At 37.7% G+C, this 20,538-nt stretch overlaps 2 protein-coding genes across 2 annotated transcripts in view; both read right to left on the bottom strand.

The window, feature by feature from the left end:
* LOC111323973 (protein sidekick-2) overlaps positions 1-20,538 on the bottom strand; it is a 33,701-nt gene that overhangs the window by 6,461 nt on the left and 6,702 nt on the right. Inside the window, exons 5-14 of the mRNA XM_088739146.1 lie at positions 18,828-18,975; positions 17,430-17,735; positions 16,915-17,219; positions 16,211-16,355; positions 15,562-15,884; positions 14,493-14,640; positions 13,152-13,457; positions 12,628-12,930; positions 11,478-11,780; positions 5,842-6,138 (exon numbers count right to left, since the gene is read on the bottom strand). Of these exons, the coding sequence (XP_088595272.1) occupies positions 5,842-6,138; positions 11,478-11,780; positions 12,628-12,930; positions 13,152-13,457; positions 14,493-14,640; positions 15,562-15,884; positions 16,211-16,355; positions 16,915-17,219; positions 17,430-17,735; positions 18,828-18,975 (2,584 nt within the window). The remainder of the gene's footprint in view (positions 1-5,841; positions 6,139-11,477; positions 11,781-12,627; positions 12,931-13,151; positions 13,458-14,492; positions 14,641-15,561; positions 15,885-16,210; positions 16,356-16,914; positions 17,220-17,429; positions 17,736-18,827; positions 18,976-20,538) is intronic.
* Positions 335-5,318, bottom strand: LOC148719780 (tyrosine-protein phosphatase Lar-like). The gene is made up of 8 exons (XM_088737466.1): positions 5,184-5,318; positions 4,591-4,896; positions 3,863-3,963; positions 3,117-3,303; positions 2,802-2,904; positions 2,016-2,283; positions 983-1,768; positions 335-899 (listed from the first exon to the last, which is right to left on the bottom strand). Exons 2-7 carry the CDS (start codon positions 4,808-4,810, stop codon positions 1,613-1,615), a joined length of 1,035 nt encoding a protein of 344 aa, XP_088593592.1. The 5' UTR covers positions 4,811-4,896; positions 5,184-5,318; the 3' UTR covers positions 335-899; positions 983-1,612.

Raw genomic sequence — 20,538 nt, 5'->3', positions numbered from 1 at the left:
CTTCCCAAATTTATCTCATTTTCATTGGTAGAGCGCTGCTCTAGTATCGCAGAGGTCAGTGGTTCGAATCCCGTACAGGCCTGATTTTTTTCAGCTCTGATTTTCGCTATTGCATAAATAGCGCTCTCTACTTCGAGGATCGTGCCATACGTATCTACAACCGCAGTTCAAAATATAATCATATATTCATTGTATCTGATTTAAGGTAAAAGTGCAAAGCAATTTTAAGTCTCGACTGCTCAGAAGAAACTACGGAGTACAAAACAAAATACTAAAAAATGTCAGATAGGACAGGGCAAAGGTAGAGTTCTATAAAGGATGTCACACACGAAGCTGAAACGCCACGTTTACTGTAGCTAGTACAAGCTCGTTTTCATTCTTTGCCAAACTGATGACTTAAATGATTTGTTCTCCATAAATGTTATAAATCCGAGCGAAGTGAAAATTGGACCTCAAGGAGAGAAAGAGAAGCAGCGGAAAATCTTCATGTCGCGAAAGGCGGAGCAGAACCTCCATTTGTTGCAGATGGTATTCAGATAATGTGCTTAAATGTTGGTTTACAAGTAGACTTTGGCAAGAGAAAGTGAACACGAATAACCCTGCATAATGGACTCCTGTCAATTCCTCTACTTAGAAGAGTTAAAAAATTCTGCAAAACACTAAAAACACAAACAAACAAAAACAACAACAAACCAAGGCAATGAAACACGATACTCTAAGAGAATGAAGATTTCATAACGTTAAATCAATGAGGACAAAACGAAAAAACATACTGCTTCGTAACACTGCAAGGCCTCCAAGAGTTGTGAAATCAGACTTTCATTAGGTGGAAGCATACATATCTATCACATGAGAGAAAACCTTTAGTGAATATTTCTGACCGTGACAAATGAGGTTTACTGAAAGCAGAAAAACATAGTAAAAAATCAATTAAGTAATCTCTGAGAGTCGGTAATTTCTAAGTAACTACACTGCAGCTCACCTGGATGATTAAATCGTGTTGTTTGATAAATCTCTGTATTTTCCTCCCTGATTGAGTCTCGTAGCTTTTTCGTTCGCTGAAAAATAAAAATGAGAACTCCCACACCGAAAAAAAGATTCTGCATAGATCACTTCCCTCCCTCTCCTCCCTGCTTATCTAACCTCCAGAAAATGAAAATAAAGAAAGGAAGGAATGATAAAAGAACACAATAAGGCAGAAGAAGAGATTGAAGGAGAAAGGGACAAAGGAGCTTTTTTCCTTATGAAATCTTTGAAGGTGGTTAAAAGTAATTAACTTGCGAAAAAAGATAAGACCACTTTAACGAATCCGACGAATTCGGTAAAGTAGCTTCCATGGGAAGTCATGAACGGTTATTTCAAGGGTTTCAGTGACAGTTGAAATGACCATAGGATAATGGATTTTCAAGCAGCCTGAATGGTCCCTTGAACCATTACCACTTTGAACAAGTTGCAAAATGAACACGCGTTCTGAAGTCACCATCAAAATAATCCTTAAGTGGCCACTTTCCAAGTAAAGGAAATCACCACTTTGGAGATCTTTCTAAAGTGGTTACTTCTGTAGCATCCAAGAGGCCTATCTACAGGCTCTTGGTAGGGGTCACCTCAGTCATTATGCTGCTCTTACAGGATTGAAAAGACAATGAACTGTAACAGACAGAATCATGCTTAAGAACACCTTTCCAAACAAACAAACGTATAACTTATACACAATACCTGGACTGATTGTTATTTTTGCAACTTTGCTGACTTTCCCTTCTAAAATCCCCTATAAAAATACACAAAAATGTAAAACATCACGGCTCCTTAAGATACAAACAATACGACCGTCTCGTGGTATACTCATAACTTCTTACATTACAAGATCCGATTTCTTCATGATTTCCCCTAAAACAAAATCAGTAGTTCCAGTTGCACAAGTTATTAACCTACGACTGCTTTCTCTATAGGTTAAGGGTCAGATAGTCGAGATGCCAAAAGCGAGTAAAACCAATTAAAATAACTAGTCTACTTACATCCTTGGTTTTAGTTAAAGCTCTTTCATACACAATGTAACTCTCTCCGCTTTCAAGTATTTCATTTTTATAATTTGCCGTTTTTTCACCGTCCCCAACAGTAAATTTCCAAGGTTTTTCAATCACTGGTAGATTTTCTATCTCAGCAGCAATATAAAAGTTCAAATTGTCTTTCTTTGCATCACTGGCAGCTTTCAGTTGCGAACCATAATCGCCTGGAAGGTCTTCAACACCATTCACGACTTTCAGAACAATGACCTGGTAAGCACTGAAAGGTAAACAACGAGATGCATTTACATCTAACATTCATCCTATTTTTGACTTAATGAATCTAAAATTGGGTTCACATAGGAGACAAAGTTCACACCTCTAGAGGTTATCTCTCGCTCTGTGACCTTGCAGAAAGTTACCACAGTTATAGAGCGTTGACTCAAGACATCTCATTGGAGGCGGCAATTAAAAACTATGAAACCGATACTATGAAAGCCATTCAAATCTCCTGAGACTCTAGATATGTGTTTCATTACAATTACTATCATGCAGTAAATGGTTTGAACCCGGAGGCAACATGTGAAAGTGTAGTGTGATCGTCCGGGTGAGTGTCGTCCTGAGAAGGACTGTTGTCGGTGGTGGTGACTGACGTTTCAACAACCTGCGCGGAAGTCATCATCAGAGTTAAGTCAAGAGTCAAGTCACACTACACTTTCACAAATTACTATCATGTGCCTTACTTCGTAAACTAACCTCCTCTCCTATAAGTGTAAGTCACACTCTTTATTTGATTACCTTATGGGGCCATTTTCTTGTTCAACAGGCCACAGATAAATATCAACAGCTGTCTCAGAGACCTCAACATCGGTCATGTTAAGTGGTAGTGGGGAATTAGGAGCTAACAAAGAAGAAAACATATTTTGTAACATTATACGACTTGCACTCTTTGGTACGTGTACGTGTAGGCCAGACAGAATTGACCATAGATAATATTATTAATCCATTTCCTAACTCAATTAATTACTTGGGATTGATTTATATCAATTGGAATTGATCTTCATGGTTACCTCTTTCACCGAAGAGTTTAATCACAAAAATCTACATACTCACCCGTAATGTGCGTTGTGATGTAGACACTTTTGGTTGCAGTTTGTCCACAGTCGGAGGAGCCATAAACCTCAAACTTGTATGAAGTGCCTGGAAATAACCCTATCACTGTAGACGTTGTTGAATTTGTTTTTTTGGCGCCAACATGTTTGAAGCTTTTATCGTAAAACTTTGTACCATTGTAATTCACCTACATGATGCAAAACAACAGCTTTAGACGAAGCATTTCTTAACATTCACATTAAATACAAATCACTACCTATCTGTGCCATAAGATCAAGCAGTAGCAAGGATTAAACATCGTTGTGTTAAGTTCTTCAAACGTCATTGCTTTTGAATTTCGTAAAAGAAATGCTGAAGCTGATGATCTCAGATTGTTCCATTTCAAATTTTATGAAGTCTTGAGTTTATTCCTTTTGGTAAAATACATGAAATTAAAAAAAAATTAACTTAGGACACAACTGAACCAAAATATATTATCTGAAGCAAACCCTGGGTCCTGTGGTAATCCACTAGTTCATGAAAACTTTGCTACTTGAAATGAATTTTTGATTGATGCAAATAGTTGTGGATGAAAATACATCAAAACCTTCCCTTTGAAGTCAAGGTAGATTCATAGTTTCTAGAAAAAATGAAGTAAGAGAATTGAATGCACATAAATTGTAAAACAAATATTTAGTATATTTATTGGTCAAATCTAACTTAATTTTCCACACAGAAAACATAACTATAAATTTAGCCCCACTCACAGTATAGGTAACTGACTCCTTTCTGTCGGAATGTTGCCACGTCAATGTAACGTGGGTTGTTCCATAGTCCACTGCTCTAAATTCCTCTGGTGTTTCTGCTACTTCGGTACAACATTGAAAAAAAAGGAACAAATACATCAGACCCTTCGAGAGGAATGGAGAGCTTTCGCAGAATACTTTAGTGCAACAATTTAAGATTGTAATCGTGAAGATAATAAACGTAACCAGTAAACGTTTAAAATACAGCCAAACCTGTATTAGGTGGCACCGTTAAACACAGCAATTTTCACCTCTATTTAGTAGCCACCTGTAGGAAGTGGTCGAGGTCACCCTTTACTAAGTCCCAAAGGCTAGTTTGATTTGTCTTCCACAGTCGCTTAAAGTCCAACCAATCAAATAAACTTGAGAATAATCTTTCAAGTAGTTTTTAATGCATGTTCATTTCCCACAATCAAAGCACGTAGTATTTTTGGGCGAGATTCTATACAGCAAGTGATCAATTATGGCATTGTGTTTTGTATCGTTTTTGATGGTGCCTCTAATCTATGGAACCTGTGTTAAGCTGTCGCCCCCCGCCTAAAAACTTGTTTTTTGAATCTTACTCTTGTAACTTCATCGCCCTGAAAATAATTTAAACAAGATAGTCTTGGGAAGATTGTGACTTAATAAATACCTCATTTCAGACAATCCTATTGTAGATATAAAATCCTGACCATTACTAAACTCACTTGATGTTACGAGTACCAGAGGTTCGCTATACGGCCCAGGCCCTGCTCCAGTGTAAGCTCGAACAGAGACATTATATTTATAACAAACCAGGTCAAACAACACAACAAAAGTTGCCGAGGTATTAGCAGTAATGTTACTGGGAGCAGACCAGTTGTGAAAATGTGCTGTCCACCAAACGTTGGCCTTGACTTCATACAAAGTAACTCTTCCGTAACTCATTTCTTTCTGTAGGGGTTCCCATGAAATATTTAAAGTCGTCTTGTTCACTTGAGAAGAAAAAAGAGAGTCTGGGCCAACACTGGGTTCTAAAAAAAGTACAAAAAGCACATCATGATCACGAGAAAACTCCCTGCTTTAATCTGTAAGACATATATTTATAAAGCAAATAAAAAGTCTAATTGCGATTATTTCCAACACGTTATTAGCCCTTAAGTTATTTTGGGTGGCCAGCTACTGTCTGTACTTTTAAATTCACACAATATATAAAGATACGTCTTTCAATGGTACAAATATGGCTGTATCGTAACCCTTGTTCTTCTAACATGTAATCATTCATAAAAAGTCATTTCAAAGATATGAAAGCAAAGTTTACTGTATTCTTTGGTGGTTACAGTTATCGTCCCATTAGCTCCGGTTTAATGGTCATAGCTCTGACATGAAAACGATAAGTCACTCCACCCAACACATCAACCGTGTGTCTAAATGTATCATTGTCTATTCCAGGAATCCCTTTAGGTGCACCTCCACCGTGACTGTAAAACAAAGTGTAACTGCTAATAACTCCATTTGGCTTTGTAGGCTTACTCCAGGACAAGGTTATTCTTGGACCATGTAAATTGCTAGGTGGCACATCAACAGAAGACAAAGAAATAGGTGCACTAGGAGCTGGAAGAAAAAAGATAATATGATTATAAATAAAGGAATGAAACAGAAAATCATTACATATATAAACAAGGATATACCGCCACCTTTTGTGAGGGACACAGGAATTGGCTCTTTCTTAGGGATAATCTAAAAAGGGATAAATATAGGTTTGTATGAAGATGGAAACAATGCATAACGACGAGGACGATCTCATAACATTACAACAAAGTGACAAATCTAATTAAACAGACAAGGTCCAGTATTTGAGCCTAGATTCCACATTTTGAAAGCCAGCACCACAGATCAATAAAGAACATCAGCTTTATGTCAGCAATTGTGATGTTTCCGTTGATTTAAATGTTGGTTACAGCACTTCTGATTCTCACCATCTTCCATTGTTGTCCTAAGAACAGTCGAACTGTTTGGTCCATCACCAGCAGAAGTAAAGGCCAACACTTGAAATTCATATTCAGTGAATTTATCAAGCATGGTAACTCTTGTTGATGTGTTTCCATTGTCAATAGTCAAGGAAATTTCTGGGCCTGAGTCTTTCTTTTTATAGAACAGTTTAAATCCTTTGATGATTCCATGTCTAGAGTCTTCCCATGGTAGCTGCCATGATGCTGTAATACTAGTTGAAGAGTCCACACTGACAACAAACTGAGAGGGAGGTCGTGAAGGAGCTGCGATTAAGAAGTCATTTTTTAACTAGTACACATTTATCTTTAATTAATGGATCAGACAAAGTGTCGCTTTTTCTGATAGCTAGACGATGTGCATTTGACCGGAAGTTTTAACCTAGAAGTCTTTATCCAGAAATCAGTGCCTTCCTAAGAATGCAGCAAATTCAGACCTGAGACGTCCGAGTTGTAAATGAAATAAAATAATGCGCATGCTTGATTAAGATACCTTCACAGGAAAGTGATAATCCTAGTGTAGGTAATAAAATATTTCCAGCAGACAAGAATTATGCTTGCTATCACAAAAATACCACATTGCAAGTTTAAGCAATGTATGCTATCCAGGTTCGACTGTTTGAAACAAATTTAAAATCTACTAAACCTGATTGCCATAACATAGGAAAATTTAAAGTGAATTTTGGTATTACTTTCCTTATTCATCACTTTAAAAAGTGCCAACACCCCACTCGCATGGTATTCTACTATAGCCTGAACATGAAATTGAACAATTGGCCATACGTTGTAACAACTTTAATAGCCATGCAGATACAAGGGTAGGTGTCTTTCTATAAAACTCAGGAGACCATAAACTGTTACGATAAGTTACGTCACTTGTCACTTTACGTATATTCCTTATTTGGTCATAAATAAATCAGTTGAGATTGACAGAGCTTGCACCGTGCATACTTTAACATGGTGTCAGGACAAAAATTAATTTTTTGACGACTCGGCATTTTTTTTTCGCAAATTACTCGTCGAAGGTACCTTGCTGAGGCTATTTTCTTCTATTGCCCGTAACTTGAAAGAGATTTGCGGACTCAAAGTGTAAAAAAAACAAAAAAACACTCAAGATGCCGTCAGACAATGACCACGTGGAGTCGGGCGCGCACATCGCCGCACCGTCATGGGCAGCCTCAATTTATCCTCAAGTTATCTCATCTAATTTTCCGCTACCAAGTCCTATGAAGTGTCACGGTGAAGTTACTGGCAACTGGGACTTTTTCAAGCAGCAATGGTGCGACTACGAAATAGCAACAGGCCTAGACAAACGAGAAGAATAAGTCCGTTTAGCGACTTTGCGTTCATCAATGGGCAGAGAATGCCTTCAGATATTACTCAACCTAAACCTTTCAGAGGAAGACAAGAAGAAAATCGACAAATTTTTAGAAGCATTGGAAAACTACTTCAAGCCCACCAGAAATTTAGTATACGAACGGTATGTTTTTAATACATGTGTGCAGCAAAGCGAAGAAACCATTCAAAGTTATGTCACACGTTTAAGAAAATTAGCCGCGACCTGTGAATACGGTGCACTTACAGACCAACTTATAAGGGACAGGCTCGTCATTGGCTTAAAGAATCAAGGTGATAAGGTAAGACTCTTGAGAGAAAAATCCTTGAACTTGAAGAAAGCCATTCCAATGTGCACTACGAGTGAATTCGCTTCGCTGCAAATCAAGACGATAGAAGGCGCTGGAGACAACAAGTAAGAAGATGTAAAGAAGTTCAGCGACAAAAAAATCCGCTACGGAAGTCGTAGTAAGAGAGATGAAGGAAGATCGTCAAATTCAGCGAAGGTATCTGAAAAAAAGAAATCGGAAGGATTTTCCAAACCGACCTGTAAGTATTGTGGTCGTGAACAACGTCATGAAAGAGGAACAGAGTGTCCCACGTTCAACAAAAAGTGCAGCAAGTATCAAAAAATACGCCATTTTACGTCTGTTTGCCGATCATCAAAGAAGGTACAACATTTCGAAGAAGACGAGGACGACAGTTTGGATGAAAGCTGTTTGCAAGTGGAAACTGTCTCTAGTCCAGACTAAAGCAAAACAGTGGCTTGCAGATATAGAATTCTGCAAATCAGCTAAAGAAGACTACATTTACTGCAAGACTACAACCTTGGCATGTCAATTACACACTGGAGCTACATGTAATGTAATGAGCTGGGATGACCTCTCAGCTATCACACAGTTAGGAGACCCACCCATGAACACCTCCTCAGTTAAGCTGAAGCTCTTTTGGCGGTACAACTTTAAAGCCCGTTGGTGAGTGCGACTTACATGTCAGATACCATGGCAGACGACAGATTCTGAAGTTTCAAGTAATAAAATACAAGTGTAAGCCCTTGCTATCAGCTGAAACCTGTGAAAAGTTGCAACTCATTCTCCTAAATGTCAGCGTTCCCGAGAATGTACGTCAGATGAGTGAGACCCCACCACAAAAATCTCTGTCAAAGGAAGAACTGTTGACCACGTATCATGAAGTATTCACCAGATTAGGCCATATTGGAGATGCGAAGATTATGGTTGACCCGAATTTTAAACCAGTGCAACATTCCCCTCGTTGCGTGCCAGTTGCACTACAAAAAGAAGTTAAGAACAAGATTCTAGAGTTGGAGGAGAAAGGCATTATCAAGAAAGCGGTAGAACCCTCAGAGTGGATCAGCAGTATGTTAATAGTTGCCAAACCTCAGAAGATTCGAATCTGTCTGCACCCAAAAGACCTGAACCGTGCCATACAATGCCCCAAATTTGAAATGCCAACGTTGGAAGAGCTGTTACCAGACCTCAACAAAGCCAGAATCTTTAGCTCATTCGATGCAAAAGATGGATTCTATCAAGTTGGCCTTGACCAAGAGAGCAGTAGACTAACCACTTTCTGGACACCCCTAGGAGGATACCGTTACTTAAGAATGCCATTTGGTATAAATCTAGCCCCAGAAGTCTTTGAAAGCAGACTACAAGAATGTATCGCCAACCTACCTGGTGTGAAAGTCATCAGAGACAATATTCTTGTTGTTGGCTATGGTGAAAACCACTCAGAAGCCCTTCTTAATAATGATCAGAATGTGGTCCGCCTACTTGAAAGAGCCAAACAAGTACATCTGAAACTCAACAAGAACAAAGTTAAGCTTCGACAGGCAGAAGTTAAATTCATGGGTCGTGTGATTTCAAGGGATGGACTGAAACCAGATGGGTGCTTACTCAACACCCGGTCCTTAAATTCTACAGCATAGAAGAAGAGGTAACTATTCAGACGGATGCCAGTATTAAAGGCCTTGGCGCAGTCCTTCTTCAAAATGGACAGCCAGTCGCCTTCGCGTTCAGAACTCTCTCACCAATAGAACAAAGCTATGCAACTATAGAGAAAGAATGTCTAGGAATAGTCTTCGCTTGTGAAAGATTCAATCAACACCAAGCACGCAGAGAGCAGATTTCAGTCGAAACTGACCACAAGCCTCTTGAGTCAATATTCAAGAAGTCTCTATTATCAGCTCCATGCCACCTTCAAAGAATGCTTCTCAGGCTACAACGATTCAACTTGACCGTTAAGTACAAGCCTGGATCCCAAATGCTCTTAGCCGACCATTTGTCTAGAGCCGCACAACATGAAACTTCTGAGCCAGAAGAATCTTTTCAAGTATTTTTCTTAGAGCTGGAGAGCCTTGACCCTATGCAAACCCTGAAGGTCATGCCAGAACGATTGAATCAATTGCAAAGTAGCACAAGTCATGATGATACTCTGCAGACACTAAAAACCACAATTCTGACCGGATGGCCAATGCAGAAAGATCAGGTACCAATCCAGATACGGGAGTATTGGTCTTACCACGATGAGCTATCAGTTCACAATGGTGTTCCTTTCAAAGGCTCAAGAGTAGTCATCCCTAGGTTACTGAAACCTGAAGTCAAATCCAGAATTCATTCCAGCCATTTAGGAGTAGAAGTTTCCCTGCGCAAAGCTAGAGACGCTGTATTCTGGCCTGGTATGAATGCAGAGGTGAATGACCTAATCAAACAATGTTCAATTTGCAACGAATTTCAAGTCAAGAATCAGAAGCTTCCAATGCAGAGCCATGAGCTTCCTGACCGCCCGTGGGGTCGAGTAGCCGTTGACCAGTTCAAACTTCATGGCAAAAAATACATAGTGCTCGTTGACTACTACTCAGATTTCCTAGAAGTACAGAGATTGGAGGAAAACACTTCTGGTTCCGTGATTGAATTTTTTAAGGAACAATTCAGCTGACATGGCATTCCAGATACACTAACTACTGACAACGCTCCTCAGTTTACAAGCCACGAGTTCCGTAAGTTTTCAGTTGGTTGGGAGTTCACTCACGTGTCCTCTTCACCACATCATCACAAATCCAACGGAAAGGCAGAGTCTGCTGTGAAAATTGTCAAGTCTTTTTTCAGAAAAGCTCTCAAAGACAACAAAGACCCGTGGTTAGGCCTATTGGACCAACGCAACACACCAACAGAGTTCAGGGAAAATAGCCCTGCACAGAGATTGATGTCTAGACGAACTAGAACCTTACTACCTACAGCTTCTAACTTACTGTTCCCTAAGATTCCAGAAAATGTGAATGCAAAGCTAAAGTTGAAAAGGCAAAAGGCCAATTGGTACCATGATTGCATATCACGCTCCCTACCAGAATTACATGTTGGGTAAGAGGTAAGAGTGGCACCAAGAATCAAAGCTGGAAATCAGGTACCTGCACCAAGAAGCTATCAGACAGGTCCTATGAAGTAAAAACTAGTTCAGACAACCAAGTATTCCGTCGAAATCGGGAATTACTGAAGCCAGCTACACGACCAGCTGAACAACCCAAACCAGTTGAGAGCAGTGATAGCCAGCTTGCAAAGAGCGTAAACTAGCCTTCAAAGCAAGATGTCAAGTCAGCTAATCGTGACCCGAAACCAACAATGCCATCACAAACTGTTCCTTTGAAGAAATCGCGTACCCGAGTTGTAAAGCCATCCTTGAGGTTCAATGACTTTGTTGCGTAGTTTATCATATGAAACTAGACTACAGCTCAAGAGAACTCGAAGTGTCTATATTAGAAAAACTGACTACCGGGCAACAACTTTAATAAGGACTCCTGACTTAAAGTCCTGTACCAAGTTCCATTTGTTCTGTTTTGTTTTGTTTCTAATTTTTATTTTAGTTAACTCTTTTTCGACCTGGACAGTCACGTTTGATTTATGTTTATAGAGTTTTCGTTCGGAAGTTAGCTTACTCCAAAAGAAGGGAGATGTTACGATATGTTACGTCACTTGTCATTTTACGTATATTCCTTATTTGGTCATAAATAAATCAGTTGAGATTTACAGAGTTTGCAGCGTGCATACTTTAACATAAACACCTGAAATGAAAGTCTATGTTTGGGATTATAATTGTGTTCAGATCTTTCACATCACAGACTAGACAAACAACAAATAAGTTTTCTCATGAATGGCAGACCTCTTCTTTAAAACTGAATGACGTTCTAGGACATTTGTGGCATCTATGGTTTTTTGAGATTCATAGAAATGGGAATTAGATAGAATCCTCTTTCTTACCAGCCTCTTTTGTTTTCTCAAAAATAGCTGTACTTTTTGGTCCATTCCCAACAGAAGTGAAGGCCAATATTTGAAATTCATATTCTGTGAACTTATCAAGCCCAGTGACATCTTGAGTGAGAGTTGTCTGATTGTTAATGTGCTGCACACTTCCTGACCCTGAAGCGCCTTTCTTTTTGTAGAGCAATTTAAATCCTCTGATTATTCCATTTCTGTAGTGTTCTGGTGGTAACTGCCAGGATGCTGTTATACTGGTAGGAGAGGTTGCAGTAAGATTAAAGCCACTAGGAGGCTGTGAAGGAACTGTTAATGAAAAGTAACATTACAAAAATGATGATAATCATAACAACAAATACAAGCACTATTTTACAAAGTAAAATGTTATTGTTCATCATGCTTTTTTAGATAAATTAACGTTTACTCACTTGTCTCACGATGTAGAGACAGCTAGGCTATCAATCGTATGGATTGTCTGATGACTGACTCCACATCATGGAACAAATGATTAATCGTCCATTTACATATAATCATCACAATCTGCCAATCGTTTTTCCCCTTTTAAACTAACGGGTGCTTAATATTACACTTACATTAAGAAAAATTGGCTTTTTTACATAATTTACTGACTCCAGTCGAGTGTTGGTACAATTTGATAATGCGTTTTTCATTGGGCTACTTACTGAGGGTATTTGGCATGAAACGTTTTTTTAAAATATGTCATTTTCGAAAGGGGTCTTAACATAAGCATTAGGGACCAATCAAATAATATCACTTCTATTTCTAGGATGTGTCTTCACGTGGGAACACAAATTTGACTCAGAATATCAGTGCTATTTGTTTGTTTCTTTATTGCTTTCTTTTTCGCGAAATTCAGGAACAAACTTAAAATTCTCCTGCATACACAATTTCATTATGAAATAATATAATGCTTTAATGGACAATGAAAATGCATGCATAATGTTAACTACGTTCAAATAACTACTTTACCATTCTGTCAAATTATGGCAATTCCCATCACCAAACTCATAGGGTACACTCAATTATATTTTCATTTTTCGCTTAAATTGAGAAAACTGTACTGAAAACAAATCTGGCTTTTTAATAAATAGTAGTGACACTTTTAGAAGATAAAACAAATAGCTGTTCTAACCATCTTCTTTTGTTCTCTCAACAACCACGGAGCTCTTTGGTCCATCCCCAACAGAAGTGAAGGCCAACACTTGAAATTCATATTCTGTGTACTTGTCAAGACCAGTAACATTTATGTTTAAACTTGATTCATTGTTGATAGGAAGGATTGTTCCTAATCCTGAGGAGTCTTTCCTTTTGTAAAAGAGTTTGAATCCTTTAATTATTCCATTTCTCGAATTTCCAGGCGGTAATTGCCACGATCCTGTTACACTTGTAGACGAGGTTGCAGAGACGGTGAAGTTAGATGGAGGTTGTGAAGGAGCTGTAATTGAACAGTGTTTTGATAATTTTTGCTTTAAAATTTCTTAAATACTTGATATTAAACCCTTACTTGTCACATAAATATTATTGCTGTTTTGTTTCATTTTGATAGTACTGGTTGTTTATACTTTCGGTCACCTATTCATCACACTCGCTTGATGAACATACAGCAAACTATAAATGTAGAAATTACATCATCACTCTTCTTTATCCCTCACATACCATCTTCCATTGTCCTTTCCACCTCTATAGAACTTTTTGGTCCATCCCCAGCAGAAGTGAACGCCAACACTTGAAATTCATATTCTGTGTAATAATCAAGCCCGGTGACAAGTCTATTTAATGTTGATCCCCCCCTAACAGTCAAGGTTGCTGCCGACCCTCCAGAACCTTTTTTTTTGCAGAACAGTTTAAACCCTGTTATGTTTCTTGCATGTCTGGCAAAGACTGGTGGTAACTGCCAGGAAGCTTTGATGCTCGTAGAAGAGCTTGCAGTCAACTTGAAAGTAGTAGGAGGTTTTGATGGAACTGAAATAAAGAGAAAATAAAATATAAAATGTGTACCTCCATGCTTAGTGGAAATTGATGTGGAATTTAGAAAGATACACCCAATCGACCATTGTAATAAACTTAATGAGCATGGGACATTCCTATCAGAATGAAGGATGATTAGGAGTGGTGACTCTATTCATATATGTGATAGACTTTTCCTTAAACATTGAGTGTAAAGACGTTAGTCCTGGCATCAGCTTATTAGTCTGTCGCAAAGGCAACGTAAGAGGTTCCTGAATGAAAAATGCTTCAGCATTTTACAGCCATCTCCAGCATTATTTTGTTTTCGATGTTTACAATAAAGAACTCCAATGTCAGCATATATAATCTGGTTTAGTTTTATTTGCCTGGGTTCAAATTCATTCAAAAACTCGTTAACAATAATTATTCATACGCCTAGTGACATACCAAAGGATAGATGATAAATCACGTGCAGTGACTTGCTAACGATAAACTTTCCCACCTATTTGTAGCTGTTTTACCAAATTATCAAAGCACATGACTTTTGAATATTAATTATCAACACAGCAACTGCCATTCAGCCATTCCAGAAAAATTTACACAGACCAACTTCCTCTCTTCCATGACAGCTTTAAGTTTCTGGAAAGCTTTGGAACAGGAAGCCATGTCCTATCAGACCTATCTGCCAATAACATCTCATTTAAAAATGCAAAAAAAAGGAGGGAATCATCCTAAAATAGTGCAACAAGTCCATTTTCAATCATATTCTGTGCAAGTCTGGCATGGTTAACTTTGCCTTGTTTGGTTGAAGGAAAACCTACAGCTTCCCTCCATAATGGATGTACTATTTTGGGCCGAGACCAGAACTGATAAGTCTTAATTTTAAAATCATTTTATGCCAGCTCTAAACCTACATAGGCTATACCGGTACTTAAATTATTCTCATTCAACCAAAGCACAATAAATAATACAGAATATTTAACTTGTTATTGTGTTATTGTGACTTTTGTATCAGGATGGGGGTGGAGAAACTATAGAGCTAATAAATACCTCTAGTCAGAGGTACTCCATAAACTTCCACTCTCAGAGCCTTGTATTTATGATATGCTGTTGGCTGAAAGCGGATAAACTTTGTGCTTGCAAATTCCTCGAGACTGTTTTTCACTGTGTCAGTTTTTCCTGAATTTCCGCGGAAGACCTGAAGCATGTGATACAAAAAGTAATATAATGGTAATAAAACTTGTTTGGTTAAAGTCAAACCAGGTGAGGCATACCCCTCAGGATTACAGTAAGGAATATTCGTTAATTGAACCCGCTAGTTGTCTCAAGAATGCAATAATGGTTGATTATTTGAATATTCGACCCATTGGTCGCATTCCTTTTGAAATTGCGCAGATCATTGTTCAAATCAGAAATCAACTTCTGATTTGAACAATGACTCACACCCTTAGAAATTTGCGACTTTTTAACGAAAGAAATTCTTTTGCCGACTTTGGGAGGATTGTTGAGCGTTGTGTTACACATTACTTCATTTTTATCGTCTATAGAACCATATTGACAATGACTCTCAACCAATGAATGCGCGAGAATTTTAACAGTTATTGCAAAAATTATACATACAAAAGTTTTCAAAAAACCGTTGATATTTTAAAAATATATATGAAATAAAGGAATATACAATAGCTGCTGTCAAAATAACAAGAAAGGTATCGTTCCTTTGATGCGAAATATACATGCATAGAACAGCACCTTTTTAATGAAAAAAGAAAAGGTAATTATATTAAATACATGTTTTCAAATTGTAGCCTTTTTGAAAACAGATTTATCTATGTATATATTTGTTTATGTATACATCTGTGTGTATGAAAGCAGTATAGTTAGCCATTGGAAAAAATGGCTCTATATTAAATGGCTCTATACTGACTCTAAAAAGTAATAATTATTTCGATATGTTAAATGTAAGCAACAGAAACAAATTGTGGATAATGTTTAGTAAATTGTTTTAAAATTTTGTGTGAGATTTTACGGTAATCATGTATAAGCCACTCTGCTGTTATTTACCAGAACTGTTAATTGGTTGTTATGAACACTTGTGTATGAGAGCATGACATACCGTTACCTTGTCAATGTTATTTTCTTTATAAGGAAAAAATGTGGTACCATTGAGCGAAAATCTTAGTTTGTACTGTGTGGTCCATTCTAGAGCTGATGATTGGGATGGTGGATTTCCTTGAGTAGCTACAGCACAGATAACATACTCATAGAGTAAGTCAATTTGTAGGTAGTCATTTGGATCAGTTGTAGTGTTAGGTTTCCATACCCTTGTTCCATTAAGGCGACCATATTTAGCTGCATAACCGCTACTAAATATCGAACTGGTTGAGAAACTGTCATCTGGAATCCAACCACTGCTGGCCAACCCAATGGCCTGTATGTTACATACTGCAAGATAATAATTCAAATTTGACCTCCATGTTTTTCAAAATTGTAGATAATTCACTGCAATCAAATAAATAACTCATAATAACAATCTACAGGATATTACTACAGAAGTATAAAAGAATAGGGATAGAAAAATTTCAAAGAAAATTTAGCCCAGATGTTTGCTAAATAACCAAATGAGTGGTGAAGAGTGTTTGCATCAGAAAACTACTTATCCAGATTTGGAGCCTTTGTTTATAAATTAAAATAGATAACTGTGAAATATGCAAGGAAAAGATTAAGAGAGTGTGCAACATATTTTACACAAACTTTTTTACTAAACTTACTTGACTTTTGATTTACCCCAAATACCTCTGTTCTCATACACACCCCACCCTGGTGTGTTTGTGGCAGGAATCGTACATATCTCGTTAACACTCCATACAGAATATGTTTGACTTTTGAGTTTCTGTCCTCATTTCCCACTAAAACCTTAGAAAAATCACAAACAGTCATAACTCATCACAGAGCTCTCTTTTCCACATACATCACACAATGTGACAATTGAAACACTATCAGGATGAAACTAATCTGCATCATTAATTTACAACTTGCTGTATTCTTTAACACAATGGTTTATATGCTTGTAAGGTGGCTACATTTTTCTTATCAAAGTTGACAAACTAAATGTGGTTAAAAAATTTGGTAGGTTCCATCTCCATTTTTTCGCTAAAGATTATCCCCCCCCCCCATTCCCTGGCCTGACAGCAAATTTGGACTTGCAAAATACCAATTGCTTTATAAAAAAAATTATTCATTCGACATGCCAAAATTCATGATATTCATGGTGTCTGGGCAGTCAGTTATTGTTGAAGTTTTACTGACCAAATAATGTAACTGTACAACATTTCCTCCTATCCTTTTGTTGTGTGATACATCAAGAAATTCTTTGATGGCCATGCAAAGATAAATGCCTCACTAATATCAAAACCACATGCACAGTGATTAGAGCAAGATGAGGTATAATTCTCAACCAGTCCACACGTCATACCTTAACTTGTCCTCCTTCCCTATAGTCCATCCAAGTTGTCCCATTTGTGGATAATAGTAGTTTATAGGTCTTCACCCACTGATCTGCCTGAGAATTCCCTTGAGTAGACACAGCACAGATGATATGAAGTGTCTGTAGATCAATCTGTAGATATGGGTTAGTGTCACTTGTTCCTGCACACCATGATGCTCCCAATGCATAGTTTAGTCGACCATTCTCTGCTGGTGTGCTGGAAGAAGAAGCAGTTATTCTACTGTCTGGAATTTTTCCACCCTCCATTCCTAGATCAAACTCAACACATTCTCCTATAAGTTGAAAAAAAAAATTATTTGAAACATTACATGGAACAGACCCCTGGCCAGGAATAGGGCTCATGCCTGTTTTTAAGAGCTTTGGCAGCTGAGGCCTGGGAAATGGACACAGTAGAGGCCTCTAGATCATACCAAGTGCTTGTCTCAGGTGGATGCATGTTCCTTCAATTTGGCTAATTGTTTTTTTCGCTATCTATCACATACCATCTCCCTTTGTTGTCTTCACCTCAACAGGGCTCTTCGGTCCATCACCATCAACTGTATATGCCAGGACTTGAAATTCATATTCTGTGTACTTATCAAGCCCAGTGACATTGCTACTTCGTATTGATCCATTTCCAATTATAGTCAAGGTTGTTGCTGATCCACCACAAACTTTCTTTTTGTAGAACAGTTTAAACCCTGTGATAATTCCTTGTCTAGCAAAGATTGGTGGTAGCTGCCAGGAAGCTGTGATACTGGTAGAAGAAATTGCAGCCAATCTGAAGGAAGTAGGGGGTTGTGATGGAACTAAAATAAACAATGCCAGAAATAAACCATCATAGCGAGCTTAGATAGCGCTTTAAATGTTCAGAGGAGTTCAGCGACTCAGGGAGTACGGGGGCTGTGTGCCGAAACAGATGTTCCTTCCTCATGAGGGTATAAGTTGTGAAGATTCTTAACACAATTTTAGACTAATCTATTGGATCCCACAATATGGTACAAATGTATCATATCATACCTGGTATAGATAATACAATATGTTGAACTTCATTCAATTTAACAGAATGAGAACCCTCAAGATCTCAGAAAAGTGCATTTGTGGCAATTTAGGTTGAACCAAAAACAAAAGGTGGTCATAACCAAACAATCTGATGGTCATGCAGGTCTAAAATTCAAAACTGTCTCCTCAAAACCTTATCCAGTCACTTTCACAGCTGTGTTGAGGTCAGTACGTCAGTTGTACAGTGCTGCCATGGATGAAGGCAAGCAAAAGGTATATATGTATCATTTCATCAGAGTCACTGATTGTGTCTCTTTTTATAAATATCACCTCACATGCTTCTTTTCCATGTTCATAATTCATTAGCTTTTCATTGCATTTATTTATTTTTTCAGATTTTTCCTTGATCCAATCCATGATCTGATTGGTCTCAAATTTTGTACTTTGACAGTTCTCACTGCTTTTTAATGTTTTCAACTTTCAACTCCTTTGACTAAAAAGTTTTCCTTTCAAGTTTCGGTTTAAAATTTTTTCTCCGTCATTTTCTCAGAAAAGTTTAAAACTATTCCCAGGTGTGACTAGATACATAACAATTTAAGAATTAGACTGATTGGCAAAAATCTTGTGTGGTCTATTTCATCATCAGATCCCCGCCTGATCCAGTCCATGATCCGTTCCACAATCTGTTCTGCAATTCAATTCGTGATCTGGTCTGTGATCTGATACGGATTTTTTCAACACCGAAAAAAACTCTCACCTGACTAAGGCTCTATCAGTATCATCGATTGCCTTTAGCACTGTAAAAGTACCTAATTTTGCCTTCCACAAGGGATGTTAATAATAACAACTTCATTTTCATTTCAAGGGGAGATAAAAACAAGAGCTGAAAAAATAAATACCTTTAGTTAAAAGAACTCCATAAACTTCCACTCTCAGAACCTTCCAAGCATGATATGCTGTTGGCTCAAAGCGAATAATCCTTGCAATTGAAAATTCCTCAAGACTGTTGGTTACGATTCCATTTCGATCTGAGTTTCCCTGAAAGACCTATATAGTTTGTGGTATAAAATGTGAAATAATTTTTTTTTATCAAATTTTCTTTATTTACTGCATCATTAACTGCAATTGAGTATCAACTATTTGTTTCCCTAATGGCTCAATCAATCCAAATACTTGGTTTTTGTTCTTAGAAATCTACCAAACATCCAGTTTTGTGACCCTGTTTTAGAAACTGAAAAATCTTTTCTAGTGATCTTAATTAAGGGAGAAATATAGGTAAAGTTTGTGAGAGATTATAAAACAAGAGGCACTAGCAGGTTTGACAGAAAACACCAAACATTAATTAGGATAATATATTTTCAAACGCACTTTCAGTTGAATTTTTTTTTCTTTGGTCTTGATAACATATACTCTACCTACAGTTATGTAGTAGCATACTAAATCGAATGCAGTCCCTAAAATGAGAATAATATATCAATGGTGGAAAGGAAGAGAAAACAAATGATTGAGCTCAAATTAATTAGGAAATTTTGAAATAACAATTAATCGGGCTTAAACTATATTCTAAGATTACATTCTATGAAGGCTACATTTTGCATTCATATCCTAAGAAGAAACTCTAATTGTCCTTGACATTTCCATGAAGGACAAAAAGCATATAGTTTACAAACATAAAATTATTTTGAAAATCACACCTGAAAAAAATTTCAGGCCTGTACGGGATTCGAACCACTGACCTCTGCGATACTAGTGCAGCGCTCTACCAATTGAGCTAACAAGCCAACTGGGAGCAGGCCATCAAATTAATTCGACATAAACCCGTAGATGATAAATCAAACAACAAACATATAAAATACATATATATGAACTGCGGTTATGAAACGTATATGTGCACGATCCTTCGCAGTAAAGCACTATTTAAGCAATAGTGAAAATGAGACCTGAAAAAAATTTCAGGCCTATACGGGATTCGAACCACTGACCTCTGCGATACTAGTGCAGCGCTCTACCAATTGAGCTAACAAGCCAACTGGGAGCAGGCCATCAAATTAATTCGACATAAACCCATAGATGATAAATCAAACAACAAACATATGAAATACATATATATGAACTGCGGTTATGAAACGTATATGTGCACGATCCTTCGCAGTAAAGCACTATTTAAGCAATAGTGAAAATCAGGCTTGTTAGCTCAATTGGTAGAGCGCTGCAATAGTATCGCAGAGGTCAGTGGTTCGAATCCCGTACAGGCCTGAAATTTTTTTCAGGTCTGATTTTCACTATTGCTTAAATAGTGCTTTACTGCGAAGGATCGTGCACATATACGTTTCATAACCGCAGTTCATATATATGTATTTCATATGTTTGTTGTTTGATTTATCAGCTACGGGTTTATGTCGAGTTAATTTGATGGCCTGCTCCCAGTTGGCTTGTTAGCTCAATTGGTAGAGCGCTGCAATAGTATCGCAGAGGTCAGTGGTTCGAATCCCGTACAGGCCTGAAATTTTTTTCAGGTCTGATTTTCACTATTGCTTAAATAGTGCTTTACTGCGAAGGATCGTGCACATATACGTTTCATAACCGCAGTTCATATATATGTATTTCATA

The sequence above is a fragment of the Stylophora pistillata genome, chromosome 11, assembly GCF_964205215.1.
Source record: "Stylophora pistillata chromosome 11, jaStyPist1.2, whole genome shotgun sequence".
Lineage (NCBI taxonomy): Eukaryota > Metazoa > Cnidaria > Anthozoa > Scleractinia > Pocilloporidae > Stylophora > Stylophora pistillata.
This window is presented reverse-complemented; position numbering and strand designations above follow the sequence as displayed.

Coding starts and splice junctions, on each gene's coding strand:
- LOC148719780 (XM_088737466.1), bottom strand. CDS start 4,810: ATGAGTTACGGAAGAGTTACTTTGTATGAAGTCAAGGCCAACGTTTGG. Junction 2,905..3,116: donor CATCACAACGCACATTACGG/GTGAGTATGTAG, acceptor CTTCTTTGTTAG/CTCCTAATTCCCCACTACCA. Junction 1,769..2,015: donor CTTTAACTAAAACCAAGGAT/GTAAGTAGACTA, acceptor GTATTTTTATAG/GGGATTTTAGAAGGGAAAGT.